At 49.2% G+C, this 23,503-nt stretch overlaps 1 protein-coding gene across 1 annotated transcript; it reads left to right on the forward strand.

Annotated features, from left to right (window-relative positions):
- The first annotated feature begins 2,682 nt into the window (after positions 1-2,682).
- On the forward strand, positions 2,683-21,793 carry LOC129693903 (TNF receptor-associated factor 2-like). The gene is made up of 9 exons (XM_055630637.1): positions 2,683-2,929; positions 8,405-8,671; positions 9,806-9,884; positions 11,463-11,561; positions 12,854-12,925; positions 14,769-15,101; positions 16,425-16,602; positions 18,504-18,652; positions 19,692-21,793. The coding sequence occupies exons 2-9, from the start codon at positions 8,427-8,429 to the stop codon at positions 19,905-19,907; spliced, it is 1,371 nt and encodes a 456-aa protein (XP_055486612.1). The 5' UTR covers positions 2,683-2,929; positions 8,405-8,426; the 3' UTR covers positions 19,908-21,793.
- The last annotated feature ends 1,710 nt before the right edge of the window (positions 21,794-23,503 follow it).

The raw sequence follows: 23,503 nt of genomic DNA on the forward strand, positions 1-23,503 counted from the left end.
CAGCGCCAGGGGGGGCGGGGAGAGAGAGAGTGGCTGAAACAACTCAGAGATGAAGTTGTGGTTGATCTCTGCAATGTACGTTTATTTTTGTATGTGCTTCAAAAGTCCCCCTTGTGAAAGAATGGGTGGACTGGGCTTGTATTCACTGGAATTTAGAAGGATGAGGGGGTATATCATAGAAATGTAAAATTCTTAAATGCTTGGACAGGCTAGGTGCAGGAACAAAAATGTCCCCATGTTGGGGAAGTCCAGAACCAGGGGGGGTCAGACAGTTTAAAAATAAGGGGTGGTTGGCCATTTAGGACTGGGATGAGGAAACATCAGGTTAATTCCCGGGATGGCGGCACTGTCATATGCTGAGAGAATGGAGCGGCTGGGCTTGTATACTCTGGAGTTTAGAAGGATGAGAGGGCATCTGATTGAAACATATAAGATTTTTAAGGGTTTGGACACGCTAGAGGCAGGAAACATGTTCCCGATGTTGGGGGAGTCCAGAACCAGGGGCCACACACAGTTTAAGAACAAGGGGTGGTCGGCCATTTAGGACTGAGATGAGGGGAAACTTTTTCAAACAGAGCGTGGTGAATCAAAAGGTCCTTGTGTGAAAGAATGGGTTAACTGGGCTTGTATTGATTGGAATTTAGAAAGATGAGAGGGGGTCTTAAAGAAGCATATAACATTCTTACAGGCTAGATGCAGGAAAAATGTTCTCCATGTTGGGGGAGTCCAGATTCACAACCCTTTTTCACCCAGAGAGTTGTGGATCTGTGGGAATTCTCTGCCAGTGGAGGCAGTTTCTCTGGATACTTTCAAGAGCGAGCTAGATAGGGCTCTTAAAGATAGCGGAGTCAGGGGATATGTGGAGAAGGCAGGAACAGGGTACTGATTGTGGATGATCAGCCATGATCACATTGAATGGCGGTGCTGGTTCGAAGGGCTGAATGGCCTCCTCCTGCACCTATTTTATTTGCTGTGCTTCTATGTGAGTGTGTTCGGGGCAGCTGAAGCGAAAGTAAAACGTGGCCCTTGTTCGTTGACGCCCTCCTGCTGCTTATTGCACAGAGGAAACAAAGACGGGTTTTTTTTAATTTCCTCTTCCTTGGTACGGGGATTTCCAGCAGTGGGGGATTTCCCCAAATACTGCAAAGTCCCCCACATTAGTACAAAGGCCGAGTTCCCCTGTCCCGAGGGGGTATTAGGAACAGTGTCTCATCTTCCCCCCTCCCCCACACCCCACCCCCACCCCCCCAACCCCCAGTCTGAAAAAGGGTCCTAACCCGAAACATCCAAGTCCACTCTCCCCTTCCCTCTCCTCGCCTCTCCCCCCCCCCTCCCCCCCGTCTCTCTCCCCCCTCCCCCCGTCTATCTCCCCCCTTCCCCCCCCTCCCCGTCTCTCTCTCTCCCCCTGTCTCTCTCTCTCCCCTATCCCTGTCTCTCTCCCCCTCTGTTCCTCCACCCCCCGTCTCTCTCTCCCCCCCGTCTCTCTCTCTCCCCCGCCCCCTGTCTCTCTCCCCGTCCCCTCTGTTCCTATCCCCCCCACACTGTCTCTCTCCCCCCCCCCCTACCTCCCTCTGTTCCTCTCCCTTACCTACTCCCCCCCCCCCCCCCCCCCCCCAATTCCAGCTCTCTCCGCCCACCATATCTGTCCCGCAAAATCTCTTCCCCAATCTGTCTCTCCCCCTCCCCGACCCCACCCCTTCTCCTCCTCTCTCTTCCCCCAGCACCTTATCTCCCCCCCCCCCCACCCCCCACTCCCGATAGGGAGAGGAGGGGGTGGAAGGGGAAGGGGGGGAAGAGGATGGAGCTTTACTCCCCTCCCCCCTCTCCTCCCCCCCCTCACTCAGACACATATATACAGACACACTCACATATAGACAGACACACACACACGAAACAGATACAGACACACACATCCAGATATATACATGCAGACACACTCACATAGGGAGGGAGGGGTGGGAGAGGGGAGGATGGGAGCTTTAATCCCTCCCTTATCCCCTCTCCTCCCCCCCCTCTCTCTCTCTCTCCCCCTCACCCTCCTCCCCTCCCTCCCCCCTCACTCACACACACATACAGGCCCCCACACAGACAGACACACACTCACACACAGACACACACTCACACACACACACACTCACACACTCACACAGACATACACACACACAAACACACTCACACACTCACAGACACACACTCACACAGACACACACACATACATATATATACACATACACACACACACTCACACACAGCCGTACACAGGCAACACAGAAACAGATACAGACACATACCCAGACATATACATGCAGACACACTCACACAGGGATGGGTAGGGGTGAGGTGGGGTGGGAGAGGATCGAGGGGGAGGGGAAGGAGGGGGGGGGGGAGAGGATGGGAGCTTCCCTCCTCTCCCCTCTCTCCCCCTCCTCTCTCTCCCCTCCTCTCCTCTCTCCTCTCCTCTCTCCTCTCCCCCTCCCCTCCCCTCCCCTCCCCTCTCCTTCCCCTCTCCCTTCCCCCTCTCCCTTCCCCTCTCCCTTCCCCTCTCCTCTCCCCTCTCCCCTCTCCTCCAGTGTGAAAATCCCTGTGCAGGAATTCCCAGCGCGGAGTTTCCAAGTGAGGCGGGCGCTCTCTGCATAATGTTACGCCCAGTCTGACCGCGGAAGTAGCGTGAATCACAACCCCAGCGACCAACGCCCCCCACACACACACAACTTAAAGCAAGCACCCGGTACACTGGATGAGCTGCAGACGGTGCTTTAAACCAGAGACAGACACAGAAAAAGCTGGAGCAACTCAACGGGACAGGCAGCATCTCTGGAGAGAGTAGACTTTCTTGAACACCTTTTGCCCTGCGTTCACCCAAATAACTGAGACTGCTTTTAAATCATCTTTCAGCAGAGAAAAAAAACCCAACACTGGACATTTATAGGTGAGTAATTCTTTGGAAAATGTAATGTTTTCGGGTTGTTCGGTAGAAAGAAGCGACTCCTGGATGATGTTCTGGTCCAGAAACAAACGTGGTCTATTCCACAGATGCTGCCCGACCCACTGAGTTACTCCAACACTCTGTATCTTATAGAAAATAGGTGCAGGAGGTGGTCGTTCAGCCCTTCGAAGCAGCACATATAAACATAGATAATAGGCGCAGGAGGAGGCCATTCGGCCCTTTGAGCCAGCACCGCCATTCATTGTGATCATGGCTGATCGTCCCCAATCAATAACCCGTGCCTGTCTTCTCCCCATATCCCTTGATTCCCTTGACTAGCCCCTAGAGCTCTATCTTAAATCCATCCAGTGACTTGGCCTCCACTGCCCTCTGTGGCAGGGAATTCCACAGATCACAACTCTCTGGGTGAAAATGTTTTTTTCTCACCTCAGTCCTAAATGGCCTCCCCTTTATTCTAAAACTGTGTGGTCTCTGGTTTAGGACTCGCTTAACATTGGGAACATTTCTCCTGCATCTAGCTTGTCCAGTCCTTTTATAATTTTATATGTTTCTATAAGATCCCCCCCCTCATCCTTCTAAACTCCAGTGAATACAAGCCTAGTCTTTTCAATCTTTCCTCATATGACAGTCCCGCCATCCCAGGGATCAATCTGGTGAACCTACGCTGCACTGCCTCGATCACAAGGATGTCCTTCCTCAAATTAGGAGACCAAAACTGTACACAATACTCCAGATGTGGTCTCACCAGAGCCCTATACAACTATTCAGCATCTTCAAGGAACTGCAAGCACTGGTTGGAAACATAAAGCCAACTCTTAAAGGATTGGACGGGCTAGATAGATGCAGGAAAAATGTTTGCCATGTTGGGGGAGTCTAGAACCAGGGGGTCACACAGTTTAAGAATAAGGGGCAGTATTGTTGGCTATTTGTGACTGAGGAGAGGAAAAACTTTTTTTTCTCCCAGAGAGTTGTGAATCTGTGGAATTCTCTGCCACAGAAGGCAGTGGAGGCCGATTCACTTGATGTTTTCAAGAGAGAGGGGGCAGAGAGAGGGTGAGAATGGGAGGGGGGGGGAGATTGAGGGGGGGGGGGGAGAGAGAGAGAGAGAGAGAGAGAGAGAGAGGGGAGGGAGAGAGGGAGAGAGAGAGAGAGAGGGGGGAAGAGAGAGAGAGAGAGGAGAGGGAGAGAGAGAGAAGTGAGAGAGAGAGAGGGAGAGAGAGAGAGAGGGGAAGAGAGAGAGAGGGGAAGAGAGAGAGAGGGGAAAAGAGAGTGGAGGGGGGGGAGAGATTTTTGCTTTTTTACTTAGTATGGGTGTATGGTAACTTAAGTTTCACTGTACCTTAATTGGTACATGTGACAATTGAATTGAATCTTGAGGGAATTAGATTTAGCTCTTGGGGCTAACAGAGTCAGGGGGTATGGGGAGAAGGCAGTAACGGGGTACTGATTGTGGATGATCAGCCATGATCACATTAAATGACGGTGCTGGCTCGAAGGGCCGAATGGCCTACTCCTGCACCTTTTGTCTGAAGCAGGAACGGGGGTACTGATATAGGATAATCAGTCATGATCGTATTGAAGGGCCGAATGGCCAACTCCAGCACTCATTTCCGATGTCTATGTCTTTCATTGTTGCATTTTTTCATTTCTTTCATTCATTTGTTCTATATCTCTATGCATCACCTTCTATGTTTCTCTTTCTGCCGACATTAAGTCTGAAGAATGGTCTCGACCCGAAACGTCACCTGTGAATTCCCTCCGCAGATGCGGCCTGTCCCTCCAGCACTGCTGAGTTACTCCAGCACTTTATAGACAATGGGTGCAGGAATAGGCCATCGGCCCTTCAAGCCAGCACCGCCATTCAATGTGATCATGGCTGTTCATCCACAATCAGTACCCCATTCCTGCCTTCTCCCCATATCCTCTGACTCCGCTATCTTTAAGAGCCCTATCTAGCTCTCTCTTGAAAGTATCCAGAGAACCTGCCTCCACCGCCCTCTGAGGCAGAGAATTCCACAGACTCACAACTCTCTGTGTGGGGAAAAAGTGTTTCCTCGTCTCCGTTCTAAATGGCTTGCCCCTTATTCTTAAACTGTGTGTGGCCCCTGGTTCTGGATTCCCCCAACATCGGGAACATGTTTCCTGCCTCTAGCGTGTCCAAACCCTTACCAATCTTACATGTTTCAACAAGATACCCTCTCATCCTTCTAAACTCCAGAGTGTACAAGCCCAGCCGCTCCATTCTCTCAGCATATGACAGTCCCGTCATCCCGGGAATTAACCTGGTAAACCTACGCTGCACTCCCTCAATAGCAAGAATTGTGACTAACTCAATCATTTGTGTAACAGACCCCTCGTGACCTATGAATCATTGATTCAGTGAATGAGTGATTGACATCTCATGACCTTGCCGGGAAAGTCCCTGATTTCATAAGATCATGTGATAGGAGCTGAATTAGGCCATTCGGCCCATCAAGTCTACTCTGCCATTCAATCGTGGCTGATCTAACTCTCCCTCCCAACCCCATTCTCCTGCCTTCTCCCCATAACCCCTGACACCCGTACAAATAGATCACAGAGTCTTTTACCCAGAGTAGGGGAATCGAGGATCAGAGGACAAAGGTTCAAGGTGAACGGGAAAAGATTGATGAGGTCTCTGAAGGGTAACGTTTTCACACAGGTGTATGGAACAAACTGCCAGAGGAGGTAGTTGAGGCTGGGACTATCCCACCGTTTAAGAAACTGTTAGACAGGTACATGGATAGGACAGGTTTGGAGGGATATGGGCCAAGCGCGGGCAAGTGGGACTAGTGTAGCTGGGACATTATTGGCCAGTGTGGGTGAGTTGGGCCGAAGGGCCTGTTTCCACGCTGTATCACTCTGTGACTCTACTCAAGAATCTATCTCTGCCATAAATATATCCACTGACTTGGCCTCCACAGCCTTCTGTGGCAAACTCCAGAGTATACAAGCCCAGCCGCTCCATTCTCTCAGCATATGACAGTCCCGCCATCCCAGGAATTAACCTTGTAAACCTACGCTGCTCTCCCTCAATATCAAAGTTGTTGTGTTCAATGGCCTTGATAGTTGTTGGGATGACAGTCAAAAACCAAATACTAGAGAACATGGATATTTGGGAGAGAGAAAGTTGGCAACCCTACTCCCGATGGGAGAGAGGGGTAGAGGAGGGAGTGGCCAGGGTGCGACTGGTCCTTGATTATGCTGCTGGCCTTGCCGAGGGTGACTTGGACAAGTTGGGGAAATGGGCAGATGCATGGCAGATGAAGTTTAATGTGGATAAATGTGAGGTTACTCACGTAGAGTCACAGAGTGATACAGCGTGGAAACAGGCCCTTTGGTAGCAAAAACTGGAAGGCAGATTACTATTTAAATGGTGTCAAGTTGGGAAAAGGGGAAGTACAACGGGATCTTGGGGTCCTTGTTCATCAGTCTATGAAAGTAAGCATGCAGGTACAGCAGGCAGTGAAGAAAGCGAATGGCATGTTGGCCTTTATAACAAGAGGAATTGAATATAGGAGCAAAGAGGTCCTTCAGCAGTTGTACAGGGCCCTAGTGAGCCCACACCTGGAGTATTGTGTGCAGTTTTAGTCCCCTAATTTGAGGAAGGACATTCTTGCTATTGAGGGAGTGCAGCGTAGATTTACAAGGTTAATTCCCAGGATGGCGGGACTGTCATATGCTGAGTGAATGGAGCGGCTGGGCTTATATACTCCAGAGTTTAGAAGGATGAGAGGGATTCTTATTGAAACATATAAGATTGTTAAGGGTTTGCACAGGCTAGAGGCAGGAAACATGTTCCCGATGTTGGGGGAGTCCAGAACGAGGGGCCACACAGTTTAAGAATAAGGGGTAAGCCATTTAGAACGGAGACGAGGAAACACTTTTTCACACATAGAGTGGTGATTCTGTGGAATTCTCTGCCTCAGAGGGCGGTGGAGGCCGGTTCTCTGGATGCTTTCGAGAGAGAGCTAGATAGGGGCTGCACTCCCACAATAGCAAAGTCGTTGTGTTCAATAACTGATGGTAGCTGGGATGAAGTCAAAACCTTTTTTTCCCCCAAATATCAAATAGTAGAGAACACCGATATTCATTGATATTTGGGAGAGAGAAAGTTGGCAACCCTACTCCCGATGGGAGAGAGAGGGGGGGAGGAGGGAGTGGCCAGGGTGTGACTGGCCCTTGATTATGCTGCTGGCCTTGCCGAGGCATCATGGGGTGTAGGTGTGGTCAATGGAATGTGAAACATGAAGAAATCGAGTTGATTGAGAAACAAAACTGAAATTGGAAGACAGTCTTCTTTGCATGTGGCTCATAATTCACACTTTTCTAACCGCATCAGGCTGCCTGAACAGATAGTGTTATCAGAAAAGCTTATGTGTGTGTGGGGTGGGGAAGAACAGAATGTACCATGACTAATATTAATATGTTTCACTATGAGTGCTTATTAATGAGCCTTGTTTTTACTGGAAGGTTTATTTGGTGATGGGTGTGCTGTGGGAAGCTGGAAAGAGTGTCTGAAGAAGGGTCTCAAACCCATTCCTTCTCTTCGGAGATGCTGCCTGACCCGCTGAGTTACTCCAGCGTTTTGTGTCTATCTTCGGTTTAAACCAGCAGAGAAACATAGAAAATAGGAGCAGGAGGAGGTAGAACATTCTGTAGTGAGACCACACCCGGAGTATAGAGTCCGTGCTGACTGAAGATCACCCTGTCATCACTCTGTCTGACACGCTAGGGACAATTTACAGGCAGCGAACGGCATGTTGGCCTTCATTACAAGAGGAGTTGAGTATTGGAGCAAAGAGGTCCTTCTGCAGTTGTACAGGGCCCTAGTGAGACCACACCTGGAGTATTGTTTGCAGTTTTGGTCCCCTAATTTGAGGTAGGACATTCTTGCTATTGAGGTAGTTCAGCGTAGGTTCACCAGGTTAATTCCCGGGATGGGGGGACTGTCATAAGCTGAATGAATGGAGTGGCTGGGCTTATATACTCCAGAGTTTAGAAGGATGAGAGGGATTCTTATTGAAACATATAAGATTGTTAAGGGTTTGCACAGGCTAGAGGCAGGAAACATGTTCCCGATGTTGGGGGAGTCCAGAACCAGAGGCCACACAGTTTAAGAATAAGGGGTAAGCCATTTACAACTGAGGCAAGAAAAAACAATTCACCCAGAGAGTTGTGAGTGTGTGGAATTCTCTGCCTCCGAGGGCAGTGGAGGCCGGTTCTTTGGATACTTTCAAGAGAGAGCTACATGGGGCTCTTGAAAATAGCGGAGTCTGGGGATATGGGGCGAAGGGAGGAACGGGGTACTGATTGGGGATGATCAGCCATGATCACAGTGAATGGCGGTGTTGGCTCGAGGAGTCGGGAGGGAAAGGATGAAAAGGGTTCCGCAGGAATGTAATTTTTTTTGTTTTGTGTTTGTTCGCTGGATTTAAGGTTGAAGAAGAGAGAGTCGGGCATGAGCGTGATCACTCTGAGACGGGACGAGGGGCCCCAGCTCTACCAGTCGGTGTGCTTCGAGAAGGAGGCCCTGCGCATGTTTGCCCGGGACGAGGTGGAGAGCGACGGGGGCTACGAGGGGGCCGTCGCCGTCCAAGAATGCGACCGCAAATACTACTGCGGGGCGTGCGGCCTGCTGATGCGCGACCCGGTCCAGACCGAGTGCGGCCACCGCTTCTGCCGGGCCTGCCACGAAAAAGTGTTGTACGTTGTCACGCCGACCCCGATGCCCTGCACCCGTAACATTCGTCACAATACACGCCTATCCTCATCCGACAGCATGGAAACGGACACAACCGACTTGTGTACTTTGTGAACATTGTCGCTGCCCTTTAGGTAGCGACTTGTGTACTTTGTGAACATTGTCGCCGCCCTTTAGGTAGCGACTCTTTGTATACCGTGGGTATCCTTGGGACTAGTGTAGCTGGGACATTGTTGGCCAGTGCGGGCGAGATGGGCCGAAGGGCCTGTTTCCACACTGTATCACTCTATGACTAGTGGGAGGAAACCAAAGATCCCAGGGAAAACCCACGCAGGCCACAGGGAGAACCTACAAACTCCGTACAGACAGCGCCCGTAGTCGAGATCGAACCCGGGTCTTCGGCGCCGCGAGTCCGCAACTCTACCGCTGCGCCACCCTTTGAGGACTGGTTAGCGGAAAAACTCTTCCTGATTAAGAGGATTCTAAAACGCAACACAAACAGTTCGGGTGGACGCACCTAAGACAAGTCCCTTGCCCAGAGTAGGTGAATCGAGAACTATTATTAACAATAGACAATAGGTGCAGGAGTAGGCCATTCGGCCCTTCGAACCAGCATCACCATTCAATGTGATCATGGCTGATCATCCCCAATCAGTACCCCGTTCTTGCCTTCTCCCCATATCCCCTGACTCCGCTATCTTTAAGAGCCCCATCTAGCTCTCTCTTGAAAGTATCCAGAGCACCAGCCTCAACATTCATAACTCTCTGTGTGAAGAAGTGTTTCCTCGTCTCCGTTCTACATGGCTTACTCCTTATTCTTAAACTGTGTTCTGGACTCCCCCCAACATCGGGAAAATGTTTCCTGCCTCTAGCGTGTCCAAACCCTTAATAATCTTATATGTTTCAATGGGATACCCTCTCATCCTTCTAAACTCCAGTGTACAAGCCCAGTCGCTCCATTCTCTCAGCATTTGACAGTCCCGCCATCGCGGGAATTAACCTGGTGAGCCTACGCTGCACTCCCTCAATAGCAAGAATGTCCTTCCTCAAATTAGGGGACTAAAACTGCACACAATACTCCAGGTACATTTACTCAATACTCCACAAGTCGATTACATTTTTATTCTCTTTCACAGGAAAGAATTGATGATGTGTCCGTCTTGCGTGAGAGACAAAGAAATATTTGAGAATGGTTCAGTCGACACGTTTGAAAAAGTAAGTAAATTCGACTCTGTTAAAGAGTAAACTCTGTGTTAGGTGGAAATGCCGGAGTAACTGAGCGGGACAGGCAGCGTCTCTGGAGAGAAGGAATGGCTGATGTTTCGGCTCGAGACTTTGTCTGAGGAAGTCTCTCGACCTGAAACGTCACCCGTTCCTTCTCTCCAGAAATGCCGCCTGTCCCGCTGAGTTACTCCAGCACTTTTTGTTACTTTTATTTGTAAACCAGTGTCTACAGTTCCTCGAGTCTCCATTTTACCAGAATGTTTACAGCGTGCAAACAGGCCCTTCGGCCCATCGAGTCACCCTTTCATTACTCCATCCTACACACTAGGGACAATTTACAGACAGCGAATGGCATGTTGGCCTTCATAACAAGAGGAGTTGAGTATAGGAGCAAAGAGATCCTTCTGCAGTTGTACAGGGCCCTAGTGAGACCACACCTGGAGCATTGTGTGCAGTTTTGGTCCCCTAATTTGAGGAAGGACATTCTTGCTATTGAGGGAGTGCAGCGTAGGTTCACCAGGTTAATTCCCGGGATGGCGGGACTGTCATATGCTGGGAGAATGGAGCAGCTGGGCTTGTATAGATAGATAGATAGATAGATAGATAGATAGATAGATAGATAGATAGATAGATAGATAGCCTTTTATTAGATAGATATACTCTGGAGATAGGATTAGATAGTATACTCTGGAGTTTAGAAGGATGAGAGGTTATCTTATTGAAACATATAAGATTATTAAGGGTTTGGACACGCTAGAGGCAGGAAACATGTTCCCAATGTTGGGGGAGTCCAGAACCAGGGGCCCCAGTTTATGAATAAGGGGTAAGCCATTTAGAGCGGAATTGAGGAAACAATTTTTCCCACAGACATTTGTGAGTCTGTGGAATTTTCTGCCTCGGAGGGCAGTGGAGGCCGGTTCTCTGGGTATTTTAAAGAGAGAGCAAGTTAGGGCTCTTAAAGATAGCAGAGTCGGGGGACATGGGGAGAAGGCAGGAACGGGGTACTGATTGGGGATGATCAGCTGGCTCGAAGGGCCAAATGGCCTACTCCTGCACCTATTGTCATTCGGCCCTTTGAGCCAACACCGCCATTCAATGTAATCGTGCCTGATCGTCCACAATCAGTAGCCCGTTCCTGACTTCTCCCCATATCCCTTGATTCCACTAGCCCCTAGAGCTGTATCTAACTCTCTTGAAAATTCATCCAGTGAAACAGCCTCCACTGCCTTCTGTGGCAGAAGAATTCTTGCTATTGAGGATTCCACAAATTCTATTATCCAAGGAGTTTGCACGTTCTCCCCGTGACGTGCGTGGGTTTTCTCCGAGATCTTCGGTTTCCTCCCACACTCCAAAGACGTACAGGTTTGTAGGTTAATTGGCTTGGTATAAGTGCAAATTGTCCCGTGTGTGTGTGTGTTTGTAGGGTAGTGTTAGTGTAATCGCTGGTCGGCGCGAACTCGGTGGGCCGAAGGGCCTGTTTCCGCGCTGTATCTCTAAATTAAACTAATTATAAAATATGATCAAAAAAGCTAGTGTTAATTTACCATTTTTTGCTTCCCGTTTTCTCAGTGTTTTAGTGACAGAGCAATAGCGAAGGAAATCTTGAATCTGGAGGTGTCTTGTATAAACCCGAGCTGCAGTTGGACTGGGCCATTGAGAGAATTCGAGGTAAAATCTTTCTCTTTTCTTTCAAGTTCAAGTTCAAGTTCCATTTATTGTCACATGTACATATCGGTGGAGTGAGATTTGAGTTACCCTATAGACACACGAATCAAAAGAACACAACACATGATAGTTCTTTAAGAAGGAACTGCAGATGCTGTAAAATCGAAGTTAGACAAAAATGCTGGAGAAACTCAGCAGGTGAGGCAGCATCTGTGGAGCGAAGGAATAGGTGATGTTTCGGGTCGAGACCCTTCTTCAGACTGATGTGGGGTTGGGTGGTGGGAAGAAGAAAAGAAGAGGCGGAGGCAGTGGGCTGTGGGGGAGCTGGGAAGGGGAGGGGAAGGAGGGAGAAAGCAGGGACTACCTGAAATTGGAGAAGTCAATGTTCATACCGCTGGGGTGTAAACTACCCAAGCGAAATATGAGGTGCTGCTCCTCCAATTTACGGTGGGACTCACTCTGGCCATGGAGGAGGCCCAGAACAGAAAGGTCGGATTCGGAATGGGAGGGGGAGTTGAAGTGCTGGGCCACCGGGAGATCAGGTTGGTTATTGTGAACCGAGTGGAGGTGTTGGGCGAAGCGATCGCCGAGCCTGCGCTTGGTCTCACCGATGTAGAGCAGCCGACACCTAGAGCAGCGGATGCAATAGATGCGGTTGGAGGAGGTGCAGGTGAACCTCTGCCTCACCTGGAAAGACGGCTTGGGCCACAGTTTAAGAATAAGGGGTAAGCCATTTAGAACAGAGATGAGGAAACACTTTTTCACCCAGAGAGTTGTGAGTCTGTGGAATTCTCTGCCTCAGAGGGCGGTGGAGGCCAATTCTTTGGATACTTTCAAGAGAGAGCTAGATAGGGCTCTTAAAGATAGCGGAGTCAGGAGATATGGGGAGAAGACAGGAACGGGGTACTGATTGGGCCAAATGGCCTCCTCCTGCCCCTATTGTCTATTGTCTGTTGTTTAAGGTGGTGGGGAAAAGATTTAATAAGAATCTGAGGGGTAACATTTTCACACAAAGGGGTGGTGGGTGTATGGAACGAGCTGCCGGAGGAGGTAGTTGAGGCTGGGATTAAATGTTTAAGAAATATTTAACAGGTTATGGCAGAGGAATATTTGACCAGGGGCAGGTATGTGGGGCAAGTGTAGCTGGGACATGTTGGCCGGTGTGGGCAAGTTGGGCCGAAGGGCCTGTTTTCACTCTGTGAGACTCTGTAACTCAACGGGACGGGCGGAATGTGTGATGTATCAGGTCGGGATCCTTTTTCAGACTGTCATGGAGTTTGTTCTTGATGTTTCAGGCACAGCACAAGATGTCCTGCGAGCTGAACTTTCAGCGGTGCCCCTTTAGTGTGGTCGGCTGCACAGAGTCGGTGAGTATCAGGCCATTCATTCGGCGGGACTAGCCCTCCAACCATGGTCTGGGTCTGGAGAGGAAGGTCCTTGTCTGAACATGTAGGAAAGAACTGCAGATGCTGGTTTAAATCGAAGATAGACACAAAATGCTGGAGTAACTGGGCGGGACAGGAGCATCTCTGGAGAGAAGGAGTGGGCGACGTTTTGGGTCGAGACTGAGAGTCAGGGAAAACCGCTGGGCGATCGCGGTGCCTTACAGCGCCGGATACCCGGGTTCGATCCCGACTACGGGTACTGTCTGTACGGAGTTTGCACGTGACCTGCATGGGTTTCCCCCAAGATCTTCGCTTTCTTGGATAAGTTAGGTCTTTATTCTCTGGAGCGCAGAAAGTTAAGGGGGACCTGATAGAGGTCTTTAAAATGATGAGAGGGATAGACAGAGTTGATGTGGACAAGCTTTTCCCTTTGAGAATAGGGAAGATTCAAACAAGAGGACATGACTTCAGAATTAAGGGACAGAAGTTTAGGGGTAATATGAGGGGGAACTTCTTTACTCGGAGAGTGGTAGCGGTGTGGAATGAGCTTCCAGTGGAAGTGGTGGAGGCAGGTTCATTGGTATCATTTAAAAATAAATTGGATAGGCATATGGATGAGAAGGGAATGGAGGGTTATGGTATGAGTGCAGGCAGGTGGGACTAAGGGGAAAAAATATTTGTTCGGCACGGACTTGTAGGGCCGAGATGGCCTGTTTCCGTGCTGTAATTGTTATATGGTTATATGGTTTATATGGTTTCCTCCCACACTCCAGAGACGTGCAGGTTTGTAGGTTAATTGGCTTGTGGTAAATGTAAAAATTGTCCCTAGTGGGTGTAGGATAGGGTTAGTGTGCGGGGATCGCTGGTCGGCACGGACCCAGTGGGCCTGTTTCCGCACTGTATCTCTAAATTTAAGGGAAACGAGAGAAGTAGGCGGCGATGTAGAGAGTTACAGAACAAATAAATGGAAGATGTGCACAAAAAAGTATCGATGGTAAAGGAAACACGCCATTGTTAGCTATGGGCTAGATGAAAACCAGTTACAGACAATGAGACTCAACAAGACCACCTTGAAGCCGGTACAACCACTTGGTTGGGGGTGGGACCAATTGGAACAGTGATCAATGTGATCATGGCTGATCAATGTGATCATGGCTGATCATCCCCAATAAGTACCCCGTTCCTGCCTTCTCCCCATATCCCCTGACTCCGCTATCTTTAAGAGCCCTATCTAGTTCCCTCTTGAAAGTATCCAGAGAACCTGCCTCCACCGCCCTCTGAGGCAGAGAATTCCACAGACTCACAACTCTCTGTGTGAAAATGTTTTTCCTCATCTCCGTTCTAAATGGCTTACCCCTTATTCTTAAACTGTGTGGCCCCTGGTTCTGGACTCCCCAACATCGGGAACATGTTTCCTGCATCTCGCGTGTCCAAACCCTTAATAATCTTATATGTTTCAATAAGATACCCTCTCATCCTTCTAAACTCCAGAGTGTACAAGCCCAGCTGCTCCATTCTCTCAGCATATGACAGTCCCGCCATCCCGGGAATTAACCTGGTGAACCTACGCTGCACTCCCTCAATAGCAAGAATGTCCTTCCTCAAATTAGGGGACCAAAACTGCACACAATGCTCCCGGTGTGGTCTCACTAGGGCCCTGTACAACTGCAGAAGGACCTCTTTGCTCTTATCCTCTTGCTATGAGGGCCAACATGTCATTCGCATTATTCACTGCCTGCTGTACCTGCATGCTTAGACTCAATGGGACAAAGTGGCCTAATTCTACTCACGTGACTCACGAGCTTTACGAAACGCATCTTTGCAGATTTGCGGTGGCAAGGTGGACGAGCATGTTCGCGACTCCGTCGGGCACCATCTGACCTGCATTCTCAGGAGCCTGCCGGTCGTCGGGAAGGAGGCCGTTGAAGATCCCAGCCTGGAGGGGACAACTGGGAATGGGAAGGAGAGGGAGCCCGACAAGTGGCGGGAGGCGGCACAGGGCGAGAACTCCCGGGAGGAGCTGAGAGTGAAACTGCAGACGTTCGAAAACATCGTCACAGTGTTAAACCGTGAGGTGGGCCACACATTACAAACTGTGCTGGAGCAAGAACAGAGGATAAAGGAGCAAGGCACAATGATCTCGCAGCTAACCAACAAGGTAAATATTTTAATTCATAACCAAATTGAAAAGACTAGGCTTGTATTCACTGGAGTTTAGAAGGATGAGGGGGGGGGTTTTATAGTAACATGTAAAATTATAAAAGGACTGGACAAGCTAGATGCAGGAAAAAATGTTCCCAATGTTGGGCGAGTCCAGAACCAGGGGCCACAGTCTTAGAATAAAGGGGAGGCCATTTAAGACTGAGGTGAGAAAAAACGTTTTCACCCAGGGAGTTGTGAATTTATGGAATTCACTGCCACAGAGGGCAGTGGAGGCCAAATCACTGGATGGATTTAAGAGAGAGTTAGATAGAGCTCTAGGGGCTAGTGGAATCAAGGGATATGGGGAGAAGGCAGGCACGGGTTATTGATTGGGGACAATCAGCCATGATCACAATGAATGGCGGTGCAGGCTCAAAGGGCCGAATGGCCTCCTGCTGCACCTATTGTCTATGTTTCTATGATCCAGAACGGGTGCATGAGGCTTTGGTTAAGATTCGCAAGGATGTTGCCGGGAGCCAATAGACAATAGGTGCAGGAGGAGGCCATTCGGCCCTTCGAGCCAGCACCGCCATTCACTGCGATCATGGCTGATCGTCCACAATCAGTACCCCGTTCCTGCCTTCTCCCCATATCCCCTGACTCCGCTATCTTTAAGAGCCCAATCTATCTCTTGAAAGTATCCAGAGAATTGGCCTCCACTGTCTTCTGAGGCAAAGAATTCCACAGATTTGCAACTCTCTGTGTGAAAATTTTTTTCCTCATCTCTGTTCTGCACGCCCTAGCCCTAGATAGAGCTCTTAAAGATAGCGGAGTCAGGGGATATGGGGAGACGGCAGGAACGGGGTACTGATTGGGGATGATCAACCATGATCACATTGAATGGCGGTGCTGGCTCGAAGGGCCAATTGGCCCACTCCTGCATTCCTTGTCTATTGCCTATTGAATTTCAGTGCTGGCTCGAAGGGACGAATGGCCTACTCCTGCACCTATTGTCTATTGAATTTCGGCTGGCTCGAAGGGCCGAATGGCCTATTGCTGCACCTATTGTCTATTGAATTTTGATGCTGGCTCGAAGGGCCGAATGGCCTACTCCTGCACCTATTGTCAACAGGGAGCTGAGCTCGAGTCAACACCCTCGTTCAGCATCAGCAGCAGCAGCAATGACTCATGTTAGGGAGTGTCCCAAATGCACAATGTATGTCAAACTGATCTTGCTAATGAACTAATCATTTGATCACGAAGGTGGGACCGGCCACACGCTCCCCACAACTCTGAGCCCTCGGTTGATCCCTCCCCCTCTCTCTCTCCCCCGTGCCAGGTGCGGCAGAATGAGAAGTCAATTGGCCTCAAGGACGTGGTGATCGCCGATCTTCAGTGTCGTCTGGAGGTGCTGGAGACCTCTTCGTACGACGGGACCTTGTTGTGGGCGATCAGCGGGGTCAGCCGGAGGATGCGGGACGCGGCGAACGGGCGGTCCCCATCCATCATCTCCCCACGTGAGTCTCCGATGCCCATTCACACAGACACAAATAAAAACATGTCTTCCATCTAACGGGTCCAAAGACAGGCAGCTCGATTTGTTACTAACACCTATGAGAGAGAAGCGAGTGTCACCAAACTTCTGAATTCTCTGGTCGGGGTGGAAGGAACCCTCTCCAAGACAGACACACGTGAAGCTCACCGTTTGACCTGTTTTTACAACATGTTAAATGGTCAGCTCGACATAGACTACAAGATCTACACCAAACCCAAACCAATTAGGAGCAGACGAGGGCATTCGATCCAATTTGTGATCCCAGCCTAAAGACAGATGTGTACAGCAATTCGTTCTTCCCCCGCACAATTAAAGCATGGAATAATCTCCACCCAACTATAGTTACCCAACCGGATGCAACTACATTTAAAGTAGCTCTTTCTTCCCAATAACCCTTTTCTGGCTTAAGCCCTCCCTCCACCACCTCCAGTTTAAATTCCATTTGGAATATTTTGGAGGGCCAAGAAACAAGAAACAAGAAACAAGCGCTCAAGATTCAAGATTGAAGAGAGTTTATTGTCATGTGTCCCAGATAGGACAATGAAATTCTTGCTTTGCTTCAGCACAACACAGTGAAATGAAAAGTGGCAATGCTCGTGGACTTTGTGCAAAAAAAACAACGAACAAACAAACTAACTACAAACAGAATGGAACAGAATCACATATTCACATATTACATGTTTGTGGGAAAGAAAAAGGAAAAAAAAGCAATTAAAAAAAAAAAAAAAAAAACCCCATTAAAATGGTACAGAGGTCCTTCTGCAGTTGTACAATGCCCTAGTGAGGCGGGAAACATGTTCCCGATGTTGGGTGAGTCCAGAACTAGGGGCCACAGTTTAAGAATAAGGAGTAAGCCATTTAGAACGGAGATGAGGGCGGTGGAGGCGGGTTCTCTGGATGCTTTGAAGAGAGAGCTAGATAGGGCTCTTAAAAATAGCGGAGTCAGGGGATATGGGCGAAGCCAGGAACAGGATACTGATTGAGGATGATCAGCCATGATCACATTGAATGGTGGTACTGGCTCGAAGGGCGGAATGGCCTACTCCTGCACCTATTGTCTATAAATAACAGATAAAGTACAATGTGCTATTTATCGATCAGAGTTTTGTTTGAGTTGAGTTTAACAGCCTGATGGTTGTGGGGAAGCAGCTATTCCTGAACCTGGATGTACCAGATTTCAGGCTCCTGTACCTTCTACCTGAAGGTAGCAGGGAGATGAGTGTGTGGCCAGGATGGTGTGGGTCCTTGATGATGCTGCCAGCCTTTTTGAGGCAGCGACTGCGATAGATCCCCTCGATGGTGGGGAGGTCAGAGCCGATGATGGACTGGGTAGTGTTTACTACTTTTTGTAGTCTTTTCTGCTCCTGGGCGCTCAAGTTGCCGAACCAAGCCACGATGCAACCGGTCAGCATGCTCTCTACTGTGCACCTGTAGACGTTCGAGAGAGTCCTCCTTGACAAAACGACTCTCCATAATCAAATGAAGTACTTTAAAGGAATTAGCTCAAAGATATGCGCGCACACACATTCACACACAAATACACATTCACGCACACATTCATACACACACACACACATTCTCACACTCATGCACACATACATTCATGCACACATACACATTCATACACACACACGTACATTCTCACACATACACTCACACACACACACACATCACAAGCAAACAATAATGGTGCAAAGACACAAACACTGCCCAGAAGTCCATGGCAGACTAGATTAAATGGGCCGAATGGCCTTATTCTGCGAGTATGATGTGTGGACTGAAAGTTTCAGCAGGGTGTTGTTTGCGAGTGGAGACATATTGTGCCAATGTATTGATTGCCTTTCTCTGCCCCCCCCTCTGCAGCATTCTACACGTCTCACGGTGGCTACAAGCTCTGCCTGAGGATGTACCTGAAAGGGGATGGCCTGGGGGCAAACACTCACATCTCTCTCTTCCTGATCATAATGAAGGGCAAGTACGACTCCATCCTGGACTGGCCCTTCAGCAAGAAGGTAAATGAACCGGCTAGATGATGCATTGGCCAACAAGCTAGCAGATGGGAAAATGCTGTGGTAGCTCAGCGGGACGGGCAGCATCTCTGGAGAGAAGGAATGGGCGACGTTTCGGGTCGAGACCCTTCTTCACACTGGGAGTCAGGGGAGAGGGAGATACGTAGATAAGGAAGTTTACAGTGTGAAAAATAGAACAAAGCGGATGGAGATCATGGAAAATGTAGAATATAGACAACAGGTGCAGGAGGAGGCCATTCGACCCTTCGAGCCAGCACCGCCATTCAACGTGATCATGGCTGATCATCCACAATCAGTACCCCGTTCCTGCCTTCTCCCCATATCCCCTGACTCCACTATCTTTAAGAGCCCTATCTAACTCTTTCTTGAAAGCATCCATTGAACCAGCCTCCACCGCCCTCTGTGGCAGAGAATTACACATTCACAACTCTCTGGGTGAAAATGTATTTCATCGTCTCCGTTCTAAATGGCTTACCCCTGAAAGCCCTGTCCCACTGTACGAGTTCATTCAAGAGCTCTCCCAAGTTTAAACAAAAATCAAACTCGTGGTAAGCACGTAGAATGAATGTAGCGGGTACGTCGGAGCTCAGGACGTTTCTTAGCGGCTCGTAACTATAACGGCAGGTGCTCGGGACACGTGGTAAGCTCGTGGAGACTCGTGAAGATTTTTCAACACATTGAACTGTTGAAAACTGTTTCAACACGTTGAGAAATGTCCATGAGAACCCTGAGTACATACGAGCGGCTATTTCCGTAATTCTCCGAGTTCGAAGCAGGGAAAACGCGGGAGAACTCTTGAATGAACTCGTACAGTGGGACAGGGCTATTATTGTTAAACTGTGGCCCCTGGTTCTCGACTCCCCCAACTTCAGGAACATGTTTCCAGCCTCTTACGTGGGCTGACGGGCCAGTTTCCATGCTGTATCTGTAAAAATAAACTAATGGGCCAAAGGGCCTGTTTGCCACCGCAGGAGCACAGGAATGAACGGTTTTCCTCTCTCTCCTTCCCCACCCCCACCAGGTGACCTTCAAGCTTCTGGACCAGCGCGATGGGGAACACCAAGTGGTCTCGGCCTTCAAACCGGACACCAACTCCGCCTCCTTCCGCAGGCCCCAGCACTCCATGAACATTGCCAGCGGCTGCCCGCAGTTCGTGCCCCTCTCCCACCTCCGCTCCAACTGGCGCGCCTTCGTGTCCGACGACACCATGTTCGTGAAGGCTGTGGTGGAGCTTTGAGGGAAGGCCCCGTTGCCGTGGAGACCGCCCAGGCCGGGCTCAGGAATGTGATGCACCCAGGGCCTTGGTTGCCATGGGCGACCCAATGGCATCCTCGACGAAACATGGTTCCTCCCCTCGAACTCAAAAACTGCACTTTGACCTCCCATCCGGGAATTATTTTGAATGAAATCTATATATTTTTAAATGATATAAATTGTGTTGATTTTTAATATTTAACTCTTGCTGAGATAAGGAAAGTGAGGCTTCTTGTGGTGAGACGACACTCGATGGGCCGAATGGCCTCATAGTGGGATGTGCTTTCCAACTCGGGTTGCTAACTTTCTCACTCCCAAATAAGGTCCCCTCGACCCGAGTAGTAGCAGTCAAATACGGGACAAGGGCAGTCCCGTACGGGACAAACCAATTTAGCCCAATATACGGGATGTCCCAGCTAATACGGGACAGTTGGCAACCCTAGTTTCAACTGACCCCAGCAAATAGAATATTTTCATGACACTCGTGGCTGTTCAGTCCCAGGCCTCTTCTCCTCTCCCTTGCCGGTTCCCCACAGAACCCGATTCAACAATCTTTCCCATATTCATCTACCTCATCCTGAAGCCGCGGTCTCCGGTAAGGAAGTGGCCGATTCGGGAATTCCTGTCCCGACGTCGGAATTTCGATCATCCCGATGAGAGGACTTGCACATTGGGCCGTCCGTGACTGAGGATGGTCAATGCTCCCGACCGCGGGTGAACAAACGAGGAAGACTGACTGAACTTAAAGGGCCTGTCCGACTTGGTGATTTTTTTTCGGCGACTGCCAAAAAGATTTTGAACACTTCAAAATCCAGCGGGGACAATAAAAATGTTGCGACACTTGATAAAACACCGCTCGTCAATACCTCGTCACGCCACGCATTTTTCGGTGACCTGATACGTCGGGAAATGATGCCGGCAGTCGCCAAGTGGGACGACCCGACTTCAGAGCTTCGGAGGCTTCGGCCGCAGACCCCGTGGACGGTAACATCGGAAGCTTGCGGGATCCTGGTGGGAGACCGCTTTTCGGAGATCCCGCAATGGCAAACTTCGCCCGCCCGAATCGAGGGGTTTAAATCGCCCCGCGCGGCTTAAACGCCCGCGGGACTTGCCATCGTCCGCTGGGGGGGCTCTAACATCAAGAGCCTCGATCAGCTCGATGCAGCAGTTTGACTCAAAGATCCTATAGCAGAGCAAGATAGACCACTCCTGCTAAATGCAATGGGTGATGTGTAGTACGCAACGGAGCGGAACGTGGGCCTTTTTTTCATCCATTTCCGTAACCCGACCCGACTCGCAGTGTAATCAACATTGCGGGGGAACAGTTTGTGTTAATAAATTAAAATTCTGAAAATGAGGGGAAGATTTTTACCAAATAACTTTTAGTTTTACGAGGACGTTTCCATTACCGGCTTCCGACTCTGCACTGGTATCCTATGGGATCTTTGGTGCGGAGACGGAAGCCGGTTACGGAAATGGGGCCTTAAATTACCCATGAATCTGCCCATGACCGTACTACGTCTTTTTCGTCGAGTGGACCATCTTGCACGCTATAGGACCTTTGGTTTGACTGCTTGACTGCGGGAGAAGAATAAAGAACAGAGAACAGGGAAGGGATAAGAATTTTTGCCTTCCATCACTGTGAGGAGGTGTTTGGAGATTCACTGTGATGGATGTTTGTGTGGAATTGTGTTAATTGTGTGTGATTTTTTTTTTTTGTTTTGTTTTTTGTTTTGTTATGACTGCAGGAACGAAATTTCGTTTGAACCTATATTTAAATGACAATAAAAGGCATTCTGATTCTGATTCTGATTGCCTACCATCACAGTGATGAATGTTGACTCCACTGTGGTGGATGTTTATTTTAAATTCTACAGTGTGTTGTGTTCTTTTTAATTGTATGGCTGCATAGTAACTCATTTCACTGCACCTTAATTGGTGCATGAGGCAATTAAATGTGAACCTTGAGACCTCCAGGCAACGTAGGAGGTATCTTCAAGGTACCTTCAATGAAACAATGTGTATCTTCAGCTCCAGGTTTACTTCCCCTCCACATTGATCTTCGAGGAACCACATATTCATCGTATGTCTCGACAAGATCAGCATTTGGAGTTTAGAAGGATGAGGAGGGGGGAGTGGACCTCATTGAAACGTACCGAACAGTGAAAGGCCTGGATCGAGTTGATGTGGAGAGGATGTTTCCACTGGTGGGAGAGTCGAGGACCAGAGGTCACAGCCTCAGAATTAAAGGGCGCTCTTTGAGAAAGGAGATGAGGAGAAACTTCTTTAGTCGGAGAGTAGTTAATCTGTGGGACTCATTACCACAGGGGGCTGTGGAGGCCAAGTCAGAGGATATTTTTAAGGCAGAGATAAACAATTTCCTGATTAGATCGGGTGTCGAGAGTCATGGGGAGAAGGCAGGAAAATGGGATTAGGAGGCAGAGACCAGCCATGATTGGAATGGCGGAATGGGCTCGAAGGGCCGAATGCCACAATTCTACTCCTATAACTTGCGAACACTCTCAGCACATTGATAGATTGGATGTTTCCACGGGTGGGAGAGCCCAGGACCAGAGGTCACGGCCTCAGAATAAAAAGACGTACTCATTGCCACAGAGGGCGGTGGAGGCCAAGTCAGTGGATATTTTTAAGGCAGTTATGGGCAGAAATGGGGGAAATGGAAATTGACGCGGAGAGGATGTTTCCACTAGTGGGAGAGTCTAGGACCAGAGGTCACAGCCTCAGAATTAAAGGACGTTCCTTTGGGAAGGAGATGAGGAGAAATTTATTTTATAAAAGAGGGTGGTGAATCTGTGGAATTCTTTGCCACAGAAGACTGTGGGGGCCAAGTCAATGGATACTGTGTTTCTAAGGCAGAGATAGATTCTTGACTGGTACAGGGTTTAGGGGTTATGAGGAGAAGGCAGGGGAATGGGGCTGAGATGAAAAGACAGATCTGCCGTGGTTCAATGGCGATGGATGGGCCAAATGGCCTAATTCTGCTCCTATCACTTGTGAACTGATTTGTCTCACATGTAACCAATGGTTTGAAATAGAAACAAGGAACTGCAGATGCTGGTTTATTACCAAAGATAGACACAAAGTGCTGGAGTAACCCAGTTGGTCAGGCAGCACTCTCTGCAGAAAAAGGACAGGTGACGTTTCGGGTCGAGACCCTTCGTCAGACTGGAGAGAGAGAGGTACTGAATGAATGAAAGATGTGCAGAATAAAGTGACGATGATATAGGAAGGAGGCCATTGTTAGCTGTGGGCTCGGAGAAAACGAGTTACAGACAATGAGGCTCGACAAGACGACTGAAGCTGGAACGACTTGGGTGGGTGAGTGATAGACAATAGACAATAGGTGCAGGAGGAGGCCATTCGGCCCTTCGAGCCAGCACCGCCGTTCAATGTGATCATGGCTGATCATCCCCAATCAGTACCCCGTTCCTACCTTCTCCCCATATCCCCTGACTCCACTACCTTCAAGAGCCCTATCTAGCTCTCTTGAAAGTATCCAGAGAACCGGCCTCCACCGCCCTCTGAGACAGAGAATTCCACAGACTCACAACTCTCTGT

The sequence above is a fragment of the Leucoraja erinacea genome, unplaced genomic scaffold (genome assembly GCF_028641065.1).
Source record: "Leucoraja erinacea ecotype New England unplaced genomic scaffold, Leri_hhj_1 Leri_465S, whole genome shotgun sequence".
Taxonomy (NCBI): domain Eukaryota; kingdom Metazoa; phylum Chordata; class Chondrichthyes; order Rajiformes; family Rajidae; genus Leucoraja; species Leucoraja erinaceus.

Coding starts and splice junctions, on each gene's coding strand:
- LOC129693903 (XM_055630637.1), top strand. CDS start 8,427: ATGAGCGTGATCACTCTGAGACGGGACGAGGGGCCCCAGCTCTACCAG. Junction 15,102..16,424: donor TCTCGCAGCTAACCAACAAG/GTAAATATTTTA, acceptor CCCCCGTGCCAG/GTGCGGCAGAATGAGAAGTC. Junction 16,603..18,503: donor CCCATCCATCATCTCCCCAC/GTGAGTCTCCGA, acceptor CCCCCTCTGCAG/CATTCTACACGTCTCACGGT.